General features: G+C 58.9%; 2 protein-coding genes across 2 annotated transcripts in view; one reads left to right on the plus strand and one right to left on the minus strand.

Annotated features, from left to right (window-relative positions):
- The first annotated feature begins 1013 nt into the window (after window positions 1–1013).
- On the plus strand, window positions 1014–8875 carry SPHK1 (sphingosine kinase 1). The gene is made up of 5 exons (XM_069032678.1): window positions 1014–1507; window positions 5599–5748; window positions 6029–6123; window positions 6363–6478; window positions 7000–8875. The coding sequence occupies exons 1-5, from the start codon at window positions 1090–1092 to the stop codon at window positions 7772–7774; spliced, it is 1554 nt and encodes a 517-aa protein (XP_068888779.1). The 5' UTR covers window positions 1014–1089; the 3' UTR covers window positions 7775–8875.
- A 3427-nt stretch (window positions 8876–12302) lies between these two features.
- Window positions 12303–18993, minus strand: part of UBE2O (ubiquitin conjugating enzyme E2 O) — a 60050-nt gene continuing 53359 nt past the window's right edge. Inside the window, exons 14-18 of the mRNA XM_069032842.1 lie at window positions 17733–18390; window positions 16747–16883; window positions 16045–16248; window positions 15323–15380; window positions 12303–13876 (exon numbers count right to left, since the gene is read on the minus strand). Coding sequence (XP_068888943.1) covers window positions 13128–13876; window positions 15323–15380; window positions 16045–16248; window positions 16747–16883; window positions 17733–18390 — 1806 coding nt within the window. The 3' untranslated portion in view covers window positions 12303–13127. The remainder of the gene's footprint in view (window positions 13877–15322; window positions 15381–16044; window positions 16249–16746; window positions 16884–17732; window positions 18391–18993) is intronic.

Consider the following 18993-nt stretch of genomic DNA (forward strand, 5'->3'; position numbering starts at 1 on the left):
CCAGAAGGTTTAAGCAGGGACAGAGGGCTCACTGCTAATTAAACTGCCCTAAGTGTGAGGAGTGATGCCTCCCTGAGGTGCAAGCTCAAGGTTAGGGCAGAGCTACATTCATGGGGAATTGGTTGGCAAAAAAAAAAAAAAAATCCTTGTCGGGCTGGGCCAGACCCCTTGGAGCCCAGCAGTCCCTTGGGAGGGTGAGCTCAGTCCTGTTGCCAGCAAAAACTGCTGTCAATGATTTTTGCCAGCTGCCGTGAACACAAAGCAGCCCCCAGCCTTGCTGGCACCCTCCAGGCCAGTCCCCTGGGCTCTGCCACCAGAGCTCTGTGCCCCAAGGCAGGGTTCACAGCACAGCCCACCTCCCTCCACGGGGCTTCATGCCCATGGCAACCTCCAACCCCCCACGGATACCTGATGGCGAGCCACCAGTAATGGGTAGGACACCATCCCTCTCCATCCTCCCTCCTGGAAGTGTCCCCTGCTGGCTGCCCACTGTCCTCAGGCCTCGCCGTGCCTCGATTTCTCCAGGCCCCCGCTTCACTCCTCTCGTGCTTGGAGAGATGCAGAAATGATATCAAAACGCTGTTCAGTCCAACGTGGGGGCTCCAGGGGCACCTGCCAGCGCCCATCCGTGCCTTGCTGGGAATGATGTGCAGGAACTGGGGTGAGGGTGGCTGCCGGGTGCTCTGCCTCCCCTCTCCAGGCGTGACCGTGGCTCTGTTCCCTGCCATCCCCAGCACCGTGGGAGCACCCACGCCAGACACCCACCCTGGCAGCGCGGAACCACCCGCGGCAAACCCACGGCGTGGCTTTGCCCCCGCCCGTCTGCAGAGCCGGTTCCCCCCCCGGAGCGATACCCGGGGCGCGGGGCGGCGCTTGTGGAAACCGAGGCAGCTGCTGGGGGTGTGGGGGCTACCGGACCAGCCCCGGGACCGGTCCCCCTCGGCGGGGGAAGAGGTGGCTGGGGGGGTGGGTGGGTTAAATTTTTTTATGAATGGGGCCGCCCCGCCTGCCATCGCCGGGCGTCAGCAGCGAGCGGCGGCGGGCGGCGCTCCCCGGTGCCTCCCGCTCCGCTCCGCGCCCGCTCCGCCGATGGCCGCCGGCCGCCGCGCTCCCCCGGAGCCCGGCGGGGGCCCGGTGCTGCTTCAAGGCATCTTCGGCGCGGGGCCGGGCCCCGGTGCCGCCGCCTGCTCGCTGTCCCTGACGGCCCGGGAGCTGCAGGTGCGGCGTGCCGGCGGCTGCCCGGGCGGCTCGGCCGGTCCCGACGCCGCGCTCCGCCTGGCCGACTGCGTGGGCTCGGCCGCCTTCCCCGCGGCCGCGGCCGCCGCCTGCTTCTCGCTGGTGTGTTACCCGCTGCGGGGGCCGCGCTGGGGGCCGCCCGCCCGCCAGCGCCTGGAGCGGACCTTCCGCGTCTCCCGGGGTCCCGATGCCGAGGGCAACCTGCGCATCGCCCAGGCCTGGAGCCGCCGCATCCGCGAGCTCGCCGTGCCCGCCGTGCCCGCGCAGGACGGTGAGTGCCGAGCCTCCCCCGCGCCCGCCCGGCACCGCTGCCCGCGGGGCTCGGGGCTGCGCCGGGGCCGTGCGGGGCTCGGGGTGGCGGCCGGGGTCGCTCCGCCGCCGGGCCCCACGCGGGACGGCTGCGCCCGAGCCGGGGCGCTGCGCGGTGTCGCGTTGCGGGGGGCACGGGAAGGGGACACAGACGGGGGGTGACCGGCGTCCCCGTGGGGTCACTCGGACCCCCGCCCTACCCCCACCCTCCCCCGAGTTTGGGGGGGACAGGGACATCCCTGCCCGCAGGGGTTGGTGGTTTCTCTGCCCTTTCACCCTTAATTTGAAGGGGCAGCAGGGACGTGGTCGCACTCTGGGGGCCCTTTGCACCCCCCCTCCCCCCGATTTCTCCCGTTCGATAACTCCAGAGCTCCAAAGGGCAGCATGATCCAAGGAAAAAAAAGTAATCATTGCTGACGCAGGCAGGATGGGAGCCAGGCGCTGTCCCCAGCAGGTCCCATCCATCACTTGGGATTTGGGGGCAGGCAGACCCCCCCCAGGACCCCCGCGGTCCAGCGGGATCTCAGGGCAGCCTGGTGGGGTCTGGGTTTCTGATCCTGCTCTCCTCGGGAGCTGTCAGTGTCTGGAAGGGGAGGGTCCTGCTTGGGGGACGCGTCCCCCAGCTCCCGCAGGCAGGGCAGGGCGTGCTGGCAGATAGTTGAACATCTGAGCAGAGATTCAATTATATGCACTACTTCATTTATTTGGCTGTCCAGTCGCTCTGATCAGACTTGGAAATTAAGAGGCATGCGGTTAGAGGGATCCTGTCAAATCACATTTAGCCCAGCTCTTCCTTGCTTGAATTTTAAAATGCAGCTCCTTTTTTTTACATGACCTGCAGCTACAAAACAACTTTCTGTCTCTCTTCCTAAAGAATTACAAAAAAATCCAGTGGAATGGGGTGAGGGCAGAACCAGTTCCCCAGCTCTATTTCCAGCCTGAACTCTGCAGCTGGAAGTCTCCAAGCGCTTTCCAACCCTCGCCCTGTGAGCAGGCGGTGCGAGGGTGCCGGGGCAGGAGCAGCTCGTTGCACGCAGGGGCCTCGAGGGAGCCGGGGGAAGGAGGATGGGAGAAGGCAGTGCAGAATTTTGCAGTCACTTCTCTCGCTGAGGGCCAGCAGGATTTGCAATCCTCCTCCCTCAGTTTGGGACAGAGCTAAAAATGCCCCTCGTCCACACCCTGGGCTCGCACGTGCCGGCAGAGAGGCCTGTGCGGGACTGATAAGGCCGTGCTGGGAAGCTGCGGGTGAGTCCGTGCAGAGAGTCCTGTCACCCTGTCCCCGCGGGGAGGGGACCTGGGGAGCCACCAGCGATCCCATCCTGGTGCTGTTGCAGCTCCAGCATCCTCTGGGATAAAAGCCCTGTGGAATGCTGCAGCAGGGATGATTCCCCCTCCTCATTTCACCCTAAGGCATAAACAGAAGGTCCCTCAGCAGCTGATAACCCCAAAGCTGGGGCTGCCTGCAGCGTGTCCCAAACTGCAACCATCCAGGAGGGAACAAATTGCCCCAAGGCCTGTGTCCCAACAGGGAAATCCAGCCCCAGGGAGCTCAGCCCAAGCCTTATTCTGCCTGGTGCGCTCGCTCCTTGTGCCCAGAGAGTTTCCAGAAGGATGCAGGGATGCAGTGGAGTGGCTTGGGCTGCAGACAGTGGATCTGTGGCAGTGTGGTCCCGGCCTGAGCACGGCCAGGACACGTCACATGGGAGGATGTGGGCAGAGAGACTGGAGCAGAGTTTGTGGCAGCAGCTGGACCCCCTTCCTCCTGCTGACTCAGATTCTGCTCTACTCAGCATTTGAGGCTGAAAGCGACCACACTGTGCTGGGAAGTGGAATCTTGCTGGGATGCCAGGGACTGGCCGGCGTTGTGCAACAGGAAGGGTTGGATGGGTCAGGATGCTGCTGAAATCTGTCTCCCTGTGCATCACCACTGCTGGGCTCCAGCTCTGACCCAGCACCCTCCAGTTCCACCACAGGGCAGAGCCTGGTGCTGCTGGTGTCACTGGGATCCCTCCTGTCACTACTCACAGCCTGGTACCAGCAATCTGTCCCTTGGGAGGGAGTTATGGCATCCCTCTGTGCCCTGAGCAGGGTTTGTTTTCCCCCTCCAGCCAAGGAGCTGATCCTTGGGGTCCCAGCCTTTCCCTGCTACCCAGAGGAGGCCACAGGACAGCACCCACAGGTCTGGGCAGGATTTTTAGGCAAGACCCAGCTGCAGCTCCGTGTATGTGTGAGAAACGATGTGCCTGGTTAACACTGTGGGGTTAAAAACTGCATTTAGGCTTTTGAAGCGCCTTTGGCCTTTGCTTTTCAATATCCAGGGCTGGAGGAGAGGGAAGAGAGAAAAGCCCCCCATCACGTGCCTCCAGCAGCTGGGCCAAACCCTGTGTGGGGGCTTGTCTGCATTTGCTTGGAGGGGATTTAGTGCCTTTGGGGACCAGGGAAGTTCCAAAGAGAGGGAGCAGGGTCAGCCCAGCCTTGGGGTTGCTTTTTGTTATCCCTGACCCAAGCTGGAGTGGCCTCTCCTCCGTGTGCTTCACTGCTTTCCCTGAGGGCAGCTGGTCCCTTTGTGTCTGGAACCCACTGATAAGGGGCTGGGGAGGGAGGGGGGGCCTGGGCAGCAGTGGGGAAAACCAGCTTGGAGCCAGTGCCCTGGAGCTCTCACAGGCAGATCTTTGTTGTGGACTTGGTGGCAGGTCCCAAGCAGCTGGCAAAGGGACAAGGAGGTGCCCTGGAGGGTGACAGCACCACTGGGTCATCCATGGGGCCAGGAAATAATCCTGGTGGTGATGAAATCAGCAGAGCTCTGTGTGCTCCCAGGGCTGGCACGGGCATGGAGATGGGATGCTCCAGTCCCACCTCCCCACGGGCAGCTTGTGGAGCTCGTGGCCGTGACAGGTGTGGTGACAGATGTCACCCAGGGGAGGTGACCTCCATGGCCCCACGTTCACCTCTCCCCACCACTGTCCCCACTGTGGGGGGCGGGGGGGGGTTTAGCTCGTGTGTTCAAACAGCTCAAATCACTGCAGGTGTGCAGATGAAGTGGGGGCACCCCAGCCCAGTGGGGCTGAGAGGGGGTTCCTGGCCCAGGACAGTGCTGGGGAAGGCCTCTCTGTCCTGACTCAGCAGCTCTTCCTGCTGAGTCAGCAGGTGCAGCCTCGCGCTGTGCCCATGTGCTGGGGTGGCCACCCGCACCCCCCTGGGCCCAGCTCACAGCTCAGGGGGCCCAGGGCTGGTGGGGACACCCCCAGCCAGCCCAAAACTGGCTTCCCCCTGCTGAGCCAGGGATCTGCAGAGGCGCTGTGAGAGCCTGAGGCTGCTGCCCTCCCTCACTTCAGGGCCTGGGGTGCCCAGCAGCCCCTGGGGATCCTGCCCTCCTCCTTCTCCTCCTCCTCCTCCTCTTCCTCCTCCTCCTCCTCCTCCTCCTCCTCCTCCTCCTCCTCCTCCTCCTCCTCCTCCTCCTCCTCCCTGTGCCTCCCTCACAGGGCAGCTCAGTGGCCTCCCCCCATCCCCCTGCACGGGGACCACTGGGCTTGGGGAAGGAGAGGCTGGAAGCAACTGGGGAGGCAGAGGGATGGGACCCCTGCCAGGCTTGTAATTACAGCCGGGCTGAGGCCCTTGCCGGCGAAACCTGAGCCCCGTGGGGAGCAGGGGAAGCAGCAGCGTCCGTCTGCTGGCACAACTGTCTGTCCTGGCCCTACTCCATCTGGGTGCATGTGGGGAATTGGGACCTGGAGTTCTCACCCCCCCCTCCCCTCTGGTATGGCTGCATCCTGGGTGTGAACATCTCTGCTGATCGCAGGGGAGCTCAAGATGAGTCCCTCCAGGCCCCTGTGTCCCGTCTCCGCCCCCTCTCCAGCATTCCCAGCAGGGACCCCCCATCCCTGCTCGCCCCTGTTGCCTCTGGGTGGGGTTGCAGCCCAGGGAACTTGTGAGGATGGGGGAGGGCCAGTTCCCCTTCCCCTTTTGGTTTTGGCAAATGCTGCCCTGGCTGGCCACGCCCTCCCAGGGCAGGGCCATGACCCAGCACCCTGAGCAGCCCCCTGTCCCCCCCAGGTGACAGCTATGGGGTGCTGCCCCGGCCCTGCCACGCGCTGGTGCTGCTGAACCCACAGAGCGGCTCCGGCCGTGCCCTCGATGACTTCCAGGCAGTGGTGCAGCCCATGCTGGCCGAGGCCGACATTGCCACCACTGTCTTCGTCACCGGTGAGTCCATGAGCAGCTCCTCCTTGTCCTTCTCCTGCCTTCCTGCCCAGGGATCCTACCTGGGCACTGCCACATGGGGACAAGTTCCTCCAAGGGCCTCTGACTCCCTGCATCAGCACAGCTCTGGGTCCTACAGGATGGTTGCACTTGAGGAGTGACTTGCCTCCTGCATCCCTGGCTGGGGTCACCATCTGGGACTGGGGTCACTGTCTGGGGGGTGGCAGCAGGAAGGGCAGAGGGACAGAGGGTGATGCTCAAATCTCTCCACTTTCCCCGACAGAAAGACCCCACCATGCACATGAGAAGGTGCGAGATGAGGACCTGTCACAGTGGGACACGCTGGTGGTCATGTCTGGGGATGGGCTGCTGTTCGAGGTGAGGGGCACCACGGGGCTGGGCAGGGAGCTGGGAGAAGGGGGGTCCTGGGGCAAGAGCCAAGCCCTGAGTCACCAAGTCAGGCAGGGAATGGCAAAGGAGTGATGGCACCAAGCTTGGAGTAAAGCAGCCATGGCTTCTGTGCTGCCCTGGGCAGGGGCACCGTGGGCTCTGCTCCCCCCAGGCTGGGCAGGGCCCACTGAGTTCCTTGGGTACCACAGGCTCCTTCATCCCTGCAGGTGGTGAACGGACTCATGGAGCGTCCGGACTGGAAGGAAGCCATGAAGAAGCCGCTGTGCATCCTGCCAGGAGGCTCTGGGAATGCCCTGGCAGCCTCCATCAACTACTATGGAGGGTGAGTCCCAGCCCCATGGGGCACCTGCTGATCCCTGTGCCTGCCAGCACTCGGGGCTGCACTGGAACCAGGCAGGGACGAGGGAAGAGAAAGGCTGTGTGGGGCTCCGGCCCAGGGGAGCTGGGATGCCCAGGGGTGCCCGTCAGAGTCCTCACTCCCCACAGTGCAGCCCAGCCCCAGCTGTGAGCAAGGGATGCCATCCCTGTGTATCCTGCTCCTCCCACTCTCTTTCTGTGCTCTGTGCTCAGAGACTGGTAAAGCTTTAACCCAAAGGACCCACCCCAGGCACAGCCAGTCCTGCAGTGTGGGGGACCAGGATTGCCCTGACGCGGTTCCCTCTTTCAGGAACTGGTTTATCCCTCCCACCCCCAGCAAAACCACTCCCAGCAGCTGTTCCTGAGGGACACTGTCACCCAGCTGGGACATGTCCCAGCCATGACACAAGGGTGAGGTCTGCAGCTGGATGCTGGGGCAGCAGGAGGAGTCCTGAGCTCCAAACTCACCTTCTCCATCCCTCACAGCTACGACCACGTCGCCAAGAAAAAGCTGCTGACGAACTGCACCTTCATCCTGTGCAAGGGGCTGTACACACAGATGGACCTGGTATCTCTGAGCACGGCCTCGGGCAAGCGCTTCTTCTCCTTCCTGGGCTTTGGCTGGGGCTTCATCTCGGACGTGGACATCGACAGCGAGAAGTACCGCTGGCTGGGCAGCGCCCGCTTCACCCTGGGCACCCTGCAGTGTCTGGCCAAGCTCAGGGTGTACCAGGGCCGCCTGTCCTACCTGCCCATGGCCACGGAGCAGGGCAGCTCCCCGGCACCCCGGGACCCCCACGCGCCCACCACCAACGGCCACATCCCGCAGCCGGCGGGGACGGAAGCGCCCGGCTCCCCGCCCCCCGACTCGCTGCTGGTGCCGCTGGGCCAGCCCGTGCCCGCGCACTGGACCGTGGTCCCCGAGGAGGAGTTTGTCCTGGTCTATGCCATCTACCAGTCCCACCTGGGCACCAACCTGCTGATGGCACCGGCGGCGCGGCTGCACGATGGCTGCATCCACCTCTTCTACATGAAGGCCGGCATCAGCCGCGTGACGCTGCTGAAGCTCTTCCTGGCCATGTCCAGGGGGACCCACCTGGACTTGAACTGTCCCCACCTGTGCTACGTCCCCGTCCGGGCGTTCCGCCTGGAGCCGCGGGTGGCCGCGGGCATCATGACAGTGGATGGGGAGGCGCTGGCCTGCGAGCCCGTGCAGGGCCAGGTCCATGCCCGCCTCTGCCGCGTCCTCAGTGGCTCCTGAGCTCCGCATTCGCCCTCCCTGCAGCGCTGAGCTGCCGGCACGGCCCGGCGCCAGGGTGGCAGAGCCTTCCTCGCACTCAGGAACCCCCTCCTTCCATAGCAATAGGTCTTGGGGGGGCGTGGGGCTCATCCCCTCGCTTGCCCCCATGCTTAGCTTTACCCCCTTGGGCCTGCCACCAGTGCTGTCCCAAAAATGAGCCACAAGCCCCATCAGGTACTCGGTGCCGGCGAGATGCCAGCGTGTTTTATCCTGGTACGAGGTCCCGGCCCCCAGGTGGCTGCGCCGGCACAGCCCCGTCCCCTCCCCAGCTCGGACGCACAAGGTGGCATTGCTGTGTCCCCGCCCCGGAGCCACCCCCCAGGGAGGGTCAGGACCAATAGATCTAATACAATAAACTGACTTTTTTAAGAATGTTTCTACCCAAAGCTTCCTGTAGAAGCGAAGTTTATTCTTGTGAGAAATGCAAAATAAATATCTAGCGTTTGCAAAAAAATCCTCCCTGGGTTTTGAATCCGAGCTCACGGCTGCTGGCAGGGGCAGGGCTCACCCATGGCCTGGCTACATGGACAGCAGGACAGGTTTAGGTCAGCACCACAGCCCTTTGCTCCCGGACGTCCTGGGGCCAGGAGCAGCACGGAACGAGGGGCCCTCAGATGCTCCCAGGGGAGATGCTGAGGACGCAGGACATGGAGCATTGCTGCCACCACCCACCCCCGTTTTTGGGGTGCAGCGATGCCTCCCTGCTCAGCCTCCCGCTGCGGCTGATCGTAGCCAGGGAGCTCAGCCCTGCGGTGACACTTGGGGACATCCTGGGGAAGGTTCGGTGCATCTGAGCGACAGCAGGGAAGGGCTCATGGAAGAGGTTCAAGGAGGGGGTCGCTGGAGCTGAGGGGTTTGGCTTTCTGCCGGCAGCAGGGGCCCTTTGGGGGGCTCTTGCATCCCTTTTCTCGGGCTGCTCGGGGCCAGCTGGAGCCCTGCTACAGGTCCCTGCCCTGGGGCTTTCCTGGGGGGGGATTACTCAGCCTCTTTGGCATAAAATTGCAGTAATTAAACCTCATTTTCAGCGCTCAAGTACAAAGCAGAAGAGTAAACAGTGGTGGCTGTTTGCATTTATTCAACTGCAAAGTATGCAATTAGGATGGCAGATCCGGGAAAGAAGAGCACGATTGTCCTCCCCCCATGGCCTCACTTGCTCATGGAGAGGAGCCCTGTTCCTGAGCCAGCAGGGCAGGCAGCAGCTGGGAACCACCTCCCGAAATAAAGTTATTTTCCCCGTGGCATCGGGCCAGGTGTAAAAACAGGCTGAGCAATAACTCTCTAACCCTGTTGCTGCTGGAGGGAGAGCCCACGGCAGGGGATGCGCTCAGAGCTCTCGCCGTCTCTGTCAGGGGACACGGATCAGCAGAGCGGAGCCGCTCGGGCTCACAGCGCCTCAAAAGCTCCCTGCAGGCTCCTCCCGGGAGGGCTGCGCGGCTCTCAGCAGCAGGTTGGCCGGGATCGCCCTTGCCCTCCCTTTCCCCGGTTTCGCTGCACAGCTCTGCCATCACCCATCTGCTTCCAAAACCTGTTGGGACGGCAGCAAAGGGCTCTTCCCGGGCTGGGGCTCCCGCACAGCTCCCGGGACCCAGGGAGGGGGCAGAGGGTGCTGTGAACAACTCCAGCACAGCCGCGAGTCCCAGCGCACCCAGACACGGCCCCTGTCGTGCCCCTCGAGCTGCTCCTGCAGGCTGAGGGGGCCAGGGAGGGCTTCCAGAGGGACAAAACATGAGCCAGGACTCCCGACTCCACAGCAGGGAGGGCTCCAGATTCCAGCAGCACCCAGCAGGTGCGGGATGCCCTCGGCCCCCAGCGGCTCGGACACGGCTGTGTCCAACCTCATCCATCACACGCTTACCTGGGTGTTGAGGTGAGGGGCAGGGCACAGCTCCCAGGGGCCCACCAGGCTGGGGGACTGCAAAAGGGGGTTTTGTTTTGTCCCGAGTTTGGCCATGATCACCGGGGCCGCCAGCAGCCGTGCTGGGGCACACAATGAGCCACCCACGGGCACCAGGCGCCAGCAAGGACCACAGGAAACAAAAACCCCGAGCCTGACAGATGCCCTCTGTAAATCAGGGGCTTAGGGAACCGTTTGTAGGGAGCCACAGAGGCAGCCCCTCCCTGCCAGACCTGCCTGGATCCCTCTGGGCTCGCCAGCCACGATTCAGCCACCGGGACCCCATCCAGCCCCGAGGCTGGCGCGGGGATGGCCCGGAGAGGGGCAAGTGCCAGAAGCGGGCAGGGGGTGGGTGGGGGAAAGAAAAAGACAACTCACAGAACTACTCACAGAGGCAAAATTTAATGGCAAGTCATCTTCCCTCCTTTATTACACCTTGGTTAGCCAAACAAAAAAAAATCTGCAGGTAAAAAAAGTTTTAATGGTCACACAGCACTTTATACATATATCATAAGCAACCAAGCATCCACATCTGCACGTGAACGACACACCTCTAAGCATGGCCTCAATAGTCAGGTTTGTTTTTTTATTCATTAAATACTGTACAGAATCAAGGCTACAAACTGATTTTGTAATGCTTCTTCCCCATCCCCAGCACTTAAAACAGTTACAGTCTGCTCTCATTTGTACATCACACAGTCGTGTAGCCAGTTTTAAGGCTAACAATATGCATCATGCTTTGGCTTTTTTTGTGTGTTTTTAAATTTTTTTTTTTAAGGTTTTAGCCTTTTAAATTTTGTTACCCTTAAATATTACATACATACACAAAAAATTACATAGCTGCAGTGTGCTCACCACCAACCTCATCACCCAGGAGCTTCACATTATCAAAAGCTTTAGAAAATTTGTAAACCTCTGTGCACGCTTGGGTTTGGGACAGCTGCAGAGAGCGAGCGGTGCTGGGGGGAGCAGCGTCCCCTTCCAGAAGGCCAACATACACCTCCTCGGAGGGAGCCCAGCCTGTGCAAAAGCTCTTGTCTAGGATCAGAGACTTTTTGAGTGAAGGGGAAGACGTGGTGCCTGCCCGACCCCTGCCCTGTGAGATGAGAGCTGCAGAGTAAAGGAGGGGAAATAGCTTATAGCTCCTCCACCCCCAGAGGGTTTCTCCCTCCCCCTGTCCCTGCGGATCTAGGGGCTCTCACAGCCCGGCTCTGGGGACAGAGGGTGTCAGTGTCTGGATCACCAACCTGGTTTCGCCTGCAATCAGACTCTGCCTGTTCTTCCTCTGCCCTGGGAGCAGTGGCCTCAGCCCCTGCTTGCCCCCAGCCCTCCCGCGCTCTGCTCAAAGGGATCCATTCACTCCCGGACGTGGCCATGGCTACAGCTCCAGCTCGCCCTGCCCCGCCCGCAGCTCCCAGCACCTCTCTGCAGCCCAAAGCAGGATCTGCCAGACTTCCCCCCTGCCAGGCAGGGAGGGCTCCTGAAGCAGGGCCGGAGCTGCTGCACAGATGATCCACCCACAGAGCAGTGTCTGGAGAGCTCTGCAGCCCAGGTCTTCATCACAGCCAAGCCCTGCATCCTCGGGAGCACCGGGAGGAGGATGTGTCTTCCAAAGTCCCGATGGTGGATGGGGCCACGAGAAGGGCTTTGTGCAGCCAGCCTCTGGCTCAGGAGCATCACAGGAGCAGCAGGAAAGCACAGGGAGCTGGGGTGGGGCAGTGGATTTGGGCTGGTGGGTGCAGCCCTTGGTGTCTCCGGGAGCAAAAAGCACCGCACCAACATCCTGGGATTCTGCAGCTGTTCTCCGTTTCTAACCGCAGCCATGCTGAGCAAGAGCAAAAGTGAAGGAGAGCTTTGGCTCCATCCTTACCTCTGGCAGAGCCATATGCTCAGCCTGACTCCTCCCCGGGAAGCCTGGCACCACTGTCTCCCTGTGCAGCTGGAAGGACTCTCCCTGACAGGCTGTGCTCCCCGTGGATGCTACGTGGGAGCCTCTCCAATGCCTGAGCACCAGGCAAAGGCAGCAGGGCTGGAGCGTGACCACCCAGCTCTGAGTGAAGGTGTGTGCAGGCAGGACCAGAGGCCTCAGGAAGGGCACCTGACCAGGGGACTCTGGCAAGTCACTGCTTCAAAGTGCTCACGGTGGCCAGCTCAGGCTGTGAAACACAGGCTGCCCTCGCCAGGTGTTTCCCAGAGCGCCTGGCAGTGCCGTGCTTGGGATGAGGGATGGGATGTGCTGTGCCCACAGTGCTGCCGGTCACAGCCAAGCCACCATGGGAAACGGCTGGCAAGGGCAGGAGCTGATAACAGCCCAAACCAGCGCTGCTGTAACAGCACAGGAACCAGCACGGGCTGTTGCTGCCACAACAGGGCCTCACCATGACACGGCTTCCCTGCGGTGACCCGGCCTCAATGGCTCCAGAACACCCCTGTGCAGCTGGATGAGGGAGCAGCAGCCACGCCAGGTTCATCCAGATCTACAACAGGCCCCAGGATCACTCGCTGCTGCCTGCCCTGGTGAGGCCAGGATCCAGGGTGGGTGTAGTGCTGTGTGACAGCCAGGATGGCTGGGAACAAAAGACACGGGTACCTAAGCAAGTAACGAGGGCAGAACCCCAAATCCCATGTATTTCTAGAAGACAGGCATGCATGGTGGGGAAAGGGAAGTTTGCCTCACTCTGGAGAAAAAGAAGTGGGGGGATGGCTAAACTTGCCTCCAGGATACCAACCTGGAAGCTGCAGAACTGGATGGGAAGTCTGCAGCACTCCCAGGGCAGCACAAGTGCCAGGGCAGAGCTCTGGCTCTGCCTACCAATCCTGACTGGAAGAACCTCGTAGCTATGGGTGAACAACTAAGACTAGAGCAACTCCGTATGGTGTAGACAACTCCAATGCAAACACAATCCAATGTCTAAGTACAGATAAGCTGGGGTAGACTTCATAGAACCCATGGGAACGCCAAGAAAAATTAAAAGACTGGGAGGGCATTGCCCTTCATTTCCAGAAACTACAGCAATCCCTTCTCCTGGCTGGAACCCCACCAGAACAAACTGCTGGGTGTAGCGCTGGGTGGGAAGAGTCCTTGTGTGGAAAGGTGCCCCAAGATGAAAGTGCAGAGGGAACGTGGCTGCAAGACTGCTTCTGTGCAGGTTTCAAATCTTACCATTGCAGGGTCAAACTTGCAAGAAGAGCACGTACATGGGACAGGGGGAAGGAAGAGGGGTTGGGGGCAAAGAGTTACTCATGCTTAAACAACCTTTCCTCAGAGGAGCAATCAGGCCTACCACCTTCTTTGGAACAAACCAAGCTGAGGAAGAAAAGCTGGAAGGAGAAGCCAGTTGGTTGGTAACAGCATTTGCCAATTTACTTTCTGCTGCTTTCCCTTCTCCCCTGCACCTGCCTGTCCCTAACCTGATGGTTTTATTTGTCCTCTGTCCACTCTGGGATGTTGGCCCCTGCTAAGGCAGCCCGGTACTGCTGCAAGACACCGCGGATGCTTTTAATGAACCCCTTGGACAAAGGGAAGAGGGGAAACCCAATATCGGGATAACCGCTCTTCTCCGGCAGGAAACTCCTGTAGCTCTTTCTCCTTTTCTTTGGTTTCACACTGGGCTGCGAGGCAGAGTCCTGGGCAGCCTTCCCCTCGTCCGTTCGGTCTCTGGCCAGGTCCCCCCTGGCTTGGCCTGTGCTCTCCGAGTCTGAGTACTGTTGGAGGTCGCCGGCGTTGGGCGTCGTGGTCGGGAACTCCGACTCGTCCAGCTCCTCCTTCCCGTCCAGCGCCGAGTCGGACAGTTCGGCAGCCGCCCCCTGCTCCGAGCTGCCCTCGGCCAGCGGCCCCGCCGTGTCCCCGGGGCTCTCGGCCAGGCCGGCGCACAGGAGGGAGGCAGAATCCGCCCCGTTGGCCTGTTCGTGGCTGCGCTCCACCAGCTCGTTGGTCTCCAGCCAGGACTCGATGCGGGACACCAGGCGCCAGCCGTTGCAGCGGAAATGCTCCCGGATCTCGTGCTCGAAGACCTCCACGGGCCGGCGCAGCAGCTGCATCATGGACTGCACCACGCGGATCAGCGTCATCTCGTTGTAGCAGCGGCTGTTCTCGTAGCCCTCCTGCAGCCCCCGGTCGCTGTCGAAGCCCGCCTCGTTGTAGTAGGGCTCGTTCACCAGGATGAGACCTGCCAGGAGAACAGAGAGCGAGGGGTTAAGGGAGGAACACCAGGAATCACCATCTCCTGCCAGTCCGCTCCTGCCAAGGGAGTCAAGATCAAGGGTCAAGCACAGGCCAGGATGAACACCCAGAACCTGCAGGATGCGAAGGACTGGTGTTGCAAGGGGAGCAGAGTGTGATGAGGTGGGGACCTCAGATTCTACAGGGAGTGGCATCCACGTTCCTTGGCTGGCAAGAACAGCCCTCTGCCAGCACAATGCAGAGGGCACACGACAACAGAGGAGGTCAAAAGGGCAGGAAGGGAGAGGTTCCATAGCTCCTTTCACTTCCCTCCTGCAAAAAAACCCCACAAACACAACCAAAGCTTTTATTTTCCTCCTGCTCTTAATCAGAACAAAGGCCAGACTGCAGCTGCAGGCTTTGAGCAGGCCAGGTTCTACCCTATCCAGCAGAGTCCCATCAGACAGTGCAGTTCTGAGACACAGAAGACTGTGACAAGTCACCTTTACCAAGATTTCTCCTTGCTTCTTCTGGTCTAATGAAATTACAGGTATGTAGCAACAGCACCAGCACTGCCAGGCTGCTGGCAGCCTGCCACAAGCTGCATTAGAGCTGGGTAGATCATGAGTCTCTCAAAACCCAGGCAGCAGGAGAGATTTCCCCCTAACACCAAGTTGCTCCAGTAAAACATTTAGTATTTAATTTTCTAAATTTGGATCCTTGGCTTTGTAAACGAGGAAAGGCTTTTATTATGGTGTCCTTCCCCCACAGGAGGATACAGGTGGACTGTGGGAGTTCAGAGGAGCAGGAGTTGCCTCCAGTCAGCAGGAACCCTTGCTCTGTGTCAAAGGTTTCTCATCACATGCCTGGGCTCCCTGCACAGAAAGTTGTCCACAAGGAAGTTATGTGATTCAGTCTGTCTGCTCCCAAACTGGATAGCACAGAGCAAAGCCCCATGGCAGGAAGCCCTGGGGCTCGTCTAGGCACACCCCTGATTATTCTCTGCTTTGGCAGGAGCATAAATACCAGCATCATGTGCAAAACATGCCTCATGTAGGATTGGCGGGTGACTCAGTGGGGATAAAAAAGTCCTGCAAACGAGGCCCAGTTTAGCAACTTCAACTAACTTTGGTAACTGGCTGAGGACACAGTGGTTCACTTTTGTCAGCTCAGAGTAACAAGCAGACAACTGTGCTTGGCTGCTGCAGTGAGAAGGGAAAGCATTGTGTCAGAGCCCTGGGATGCAGCCAGAACTCTGGGCATGAGAAAAGCTGGCACCTGCTTCCACTGCTCAAGCGGAGAGATAAGGACACTGCTTTGTCCAGCAAGGTGAGAGCAAAAGGCAGCACTAACCCAACTGGGGTGGCAGATCCCATTTGCGTGCCCCCCATAAGCCAACATCCCTTCCTCCCCCTGCCTTTTCCTGCCCCACAGGCTTGGCAGGACCATTTACCTTGGATGGAGATGAGTACTTGAAGGAGACTGGATTTACTGGTCCACCTTTCTGTCCCCTGAAATGCACACACAAATACATTAAAGGGCTGAAGCACCATCTGTTTGCTCTGTGACTCCTGTCAGATGAAGTGAGGCCCCTGCATTCCTGTTGCTGACATCCTGTGGCTCATGGCAGGAAGAAGGAACTGACTCCCCAAGCACGTGATGTGCTGCTGTCCCATCTCAACAATGCATCTCTCCGTTATTTTTTTCCAGCACCACACCCCCTCAGGCCAGCTCTGTCTGGAACGGTGTCACCTTACACACCAGCCAGCAATTCCAACCCCTCCCCAGCTGCCCTGTCCTGCTCAAAACCTATTTCTCTGGCTCTGCTCGTTCCAAGTCTCCAGCTGGACTTTGTACCATGCTACATGGTTTGTCCACAGCGTGGAAGACAGGGGCCTAACCCATGGGACACACCCCATGCTGGTGTTGGCACGTCTGCTATGGCTGCTCTGACCACAGACTTCTCATTGAGGAAAGACAGTTGAGCCAAATACAGACCCAGAAAAAGCCAAACTACACCAGTTATCTGCTCCAGACACCTAAAACAGAGCCCAAAGCCCAAGCCATCCCAGCTCAAGCACCACCCAAGAGCAGATGTCATCCAAGTCTGGTTTTGTTCCAAAAGCAGCCCAGCACAACCCCTGCTCCCCAGAGACAGGTGAATGATGGCATTACCTTGCCTATCCAGGTCCCCAGGAGGCTGACACACACTTTGCCATTGTCGTACAGGTTGGGATTCAGTCTCCCACTGCACTGGGAGAGGTAGCGGAAGAGAGGCGGGACAGCGGGGTAGATGTTGGGGAGCTGGATGTCGAAGAGGAAGAGGCCATCTTCGTAGGGCGTGCGTGTGGGCCCTTTGATAAGTGCTGAGAAGAGATCCTATGGGAAGAGGCAGGAGGTCAGGCACTGGGAAATACCCTCTTACCCTGGCAGGGCTATATTTACACGGAGGGAGAGTGGGGATGTGATTGACTCGGCCCTTACGAGTGTCAGCTCAAGCAACACATCTCAGGGCACCTTCCCCTGCCAGAAGCTGCACCCTGAGAGCAGACTGAACCTTTGCATCTGAAAAAGGGCTTCAAGGATGGCCAAAAATCCCAAATTTGCTCCCTGCTGACACAGCCCCTCTCTGGCTGCCCTCCTGTCTTCCCACTCAGCACCAGCAACAGGCTCCCTGCAATCAGCAGCTCCCTGTCTGCCACCCTGACTCAGGGAATGCAAAAGCAGCCATTTTGGGTAATTACAGCCCTGTTTCACATGCTGCACACATCCCTGCAGCTCTAATGCAAAGGATTAGGGCTAAGCAGGGAATTCCAAAGACAGGGATCAGGATGCTGAGCCCAGCACTACCACAGGCATTTGACAGCAGGCACTTGCCATTCGATCCTCGAAGGTTTTCACCATGATGCCATCAGGCAGGGAGGTGGCCAGCAGAGCCATCTCTTTCCGCACAGTGCTAAAGAACTTCTTGGCTTCTGGGGGCTGGAACTCCATTTTCTTGAAGGCATGGGAATCTGTGGGGCAAGGAAGAGAATGGGATTAACAGCCTGCCTTTGGAAACTGCCACAGGTTCCTCGTGAAGGCAAATCTACCCATGTGTAATATGCATCATGTGGAAAGGAGGAGTTAACCAGCTTTGGGGCTGAGCCAGGAGAGATTATTTCCCACACAGTACAGCAACCACAACCTGGTCCCACACAACACTGTCCCTGTGGCCCAGAGAGGAGCCTTGTCCCACAGCTGGGACAACCCCACAGAGCAATGGCCTTTTCTCTGCCAAACCTAAGCACAGCTCCCCATTTTCCCTTGCCCACATCTGCAGCTTCACAACAGCTTGGCCACCTTTCCCTCCCAGGTGTGGCTTGGCTGGATTCTGAGCACCTTGGGCTCCACTGTCACCCATGTTCCACACAACCAGATGCTCTTTTTTATTTCTGGCCATTAACATTGGTGCCAGTGAATAAGGACACTTGCTCACCAAGGACACCAAGCACAAGAACACCAGCTGTTCCTGCTCTGCTTCTCAACCAATTCAGCCCTGAAAAAAAGCCTGAACAAATCCCACAACTTGCAAGAAAATGTCTGCAGCCCTCTGACATTAGTTACCACCCTGGGAAAGAGGGAAGCACACTTCTGAGGCTTGGGAAGGTGCAGGAGTGCCTAGAGATACTATCTAAAAGCCATGCTTAGGTCCCAGAACACACTGTGCTACAGAAGTTGGCTTAATTCCTTCTCTCCAGTTAATAAGCTGCGAAAATGACTAAGAAGAAGAGAGGAGACAGAATCCAAAAGGTTTGAGGCAAAGGTTTTGGATAAAGAAACACTGCAGGACAGCAGTGAAGGACTGAGTATCCCACACTCACCTGGAGCATATTCCAACACAGAGAACACTTCTCCCTTGGCACTGGTGAAGGTGACTCCAGGCTTGCCTCCACTCTGCTGGCAGAGCACTGGTGTCTCACTGGGCCACTCTGACCTCACTGGTGTCTGGGCCTCTGCTTTTTCTTCCTTCTTCTCCGTCTCTACCATGGCTTCCATCTTTTCCTCCTCAGCAATAGCCACATTATCCAAGGTTTTCTTTAGATTTTCCTGCAGCTTTTTAATATCATCCAAAAACTTCTTTTCCCGAGTGGGTTTTTCCAGTTCCACAGTTGGGGAGGTGGGAGAGCCAGTCAGCAGCTGCTCCACAGTCATATTTTTCAGGCTTTCCAAGATCTTGATGGCCTCCTTTAGTTCCCGGAAGCTCTTTGGGGCTCCATCCTTGCCAGCTTTGTCTGTAGCAAGATCTGCAACCGCCATAGCCACAGCTCCCTGGACTTGTTCTTCTACTTTTTTCACCTCCTCTGCTGCTGGTTCCTCAGGCTCAAAGTCCTCAATTTTTGGATGGTCATCTTCCATGAGGCCATTATCTGTCTCCCAGCTGTCACTTTCATCCTCCCACTCCGAGGATGCCCCACTGGTGCTGCCGTCGACAGAATCGTAGTCGGACTCCTCGATTTCTGATTCAATATTGTACAAGTGCTAAAGGAGAGCAGAGTTACAGGAGACTTAGGCTGAAGCACAGTTTTAGCTGTTTTTAAAAGCAAGTCATGAAAAAGGAGTTTCCATCTGGGATTGGTTGGGCTGTTTCAACCCATTCCATCTATACTGGCACAGATTATGAAACCACACAGGTCCATCGTCCACTTTTCCAACTATGGCCTTGGGGGTAAAACTAGGGCAAGTTCTAGGTGGGCTGCAGTCCTCCCAGCATCTGGGATCCAGCCCTGGAGAGCAGGCAGCTGCCCCACAGCTACCAGGATGCCCCAGGGTTTCAGAACACAGAGCTCAGAAGGTATTTGGTATCATGTGAGGAGTTGGTATTTCTGGTCCTGCTTCTGCACCAGCAACTGTGTTGGCACAGAGCCCTGGTTTGGCTGCCTCCACACTCTGTCCTTCCACAGAGACAATGCTGGAACCAGCAACACATTCCCATAGCAGCTTTCCTCTCCTGTGGCACACAATACTTGCCGGCAGAGCCTTGCTGGGCTGCTTTAGCTGTTGTATGTGGCTACTGCTTAAAATTCAGCTGGGACAATGCAGCCTCACCCAAGTTGCTGAATAAGCTCTTACATAAAATGTTCT

Source organism: Aphelocoma coerulescens, chromosome 18 (genome assembly GCF_041296385.1).
Source record: "Aphelocoma coerulescens isolate FSJ_1873_10779 chromosome 18, UR_Acoe_1.0, whole genome shotgun sequence".
Taxonomy (NCBI): Eukaryota; Metazoa; Chordata; class Aves; order Passeriformes; family Corvidae; genus Aphelocoma; species Aphelocoma coerulescens.

What these genes read in the sequence shown, in the direction of transcription:
- SPHK1 (XM_069032678.1), top strand. Translation starts at nt 1,090, where the DNA reads ATGGCCGCCGGCCGCCGCGCTCCCCCGGAGCCCGGCGGGGGCCCGGTG. An exon ending in GGGATGGGCTGCTGTTCGAG is followed by an intron (nt 6,124 to 6,362) that starts GTGAGGGGCACC and finishes TCATCCCTGCAG; the next exon opens with GTGGTGAACGGACTCATGGA. An exon ending in TCCATCAACTACTATGGAGG is followed by an intron (nt 6,479 to 6,999) that starts GTGAGTCCCAGC and finishes CATCCCTCACAG; the next exon opens with CTACGACCACGTCGCCAAGA.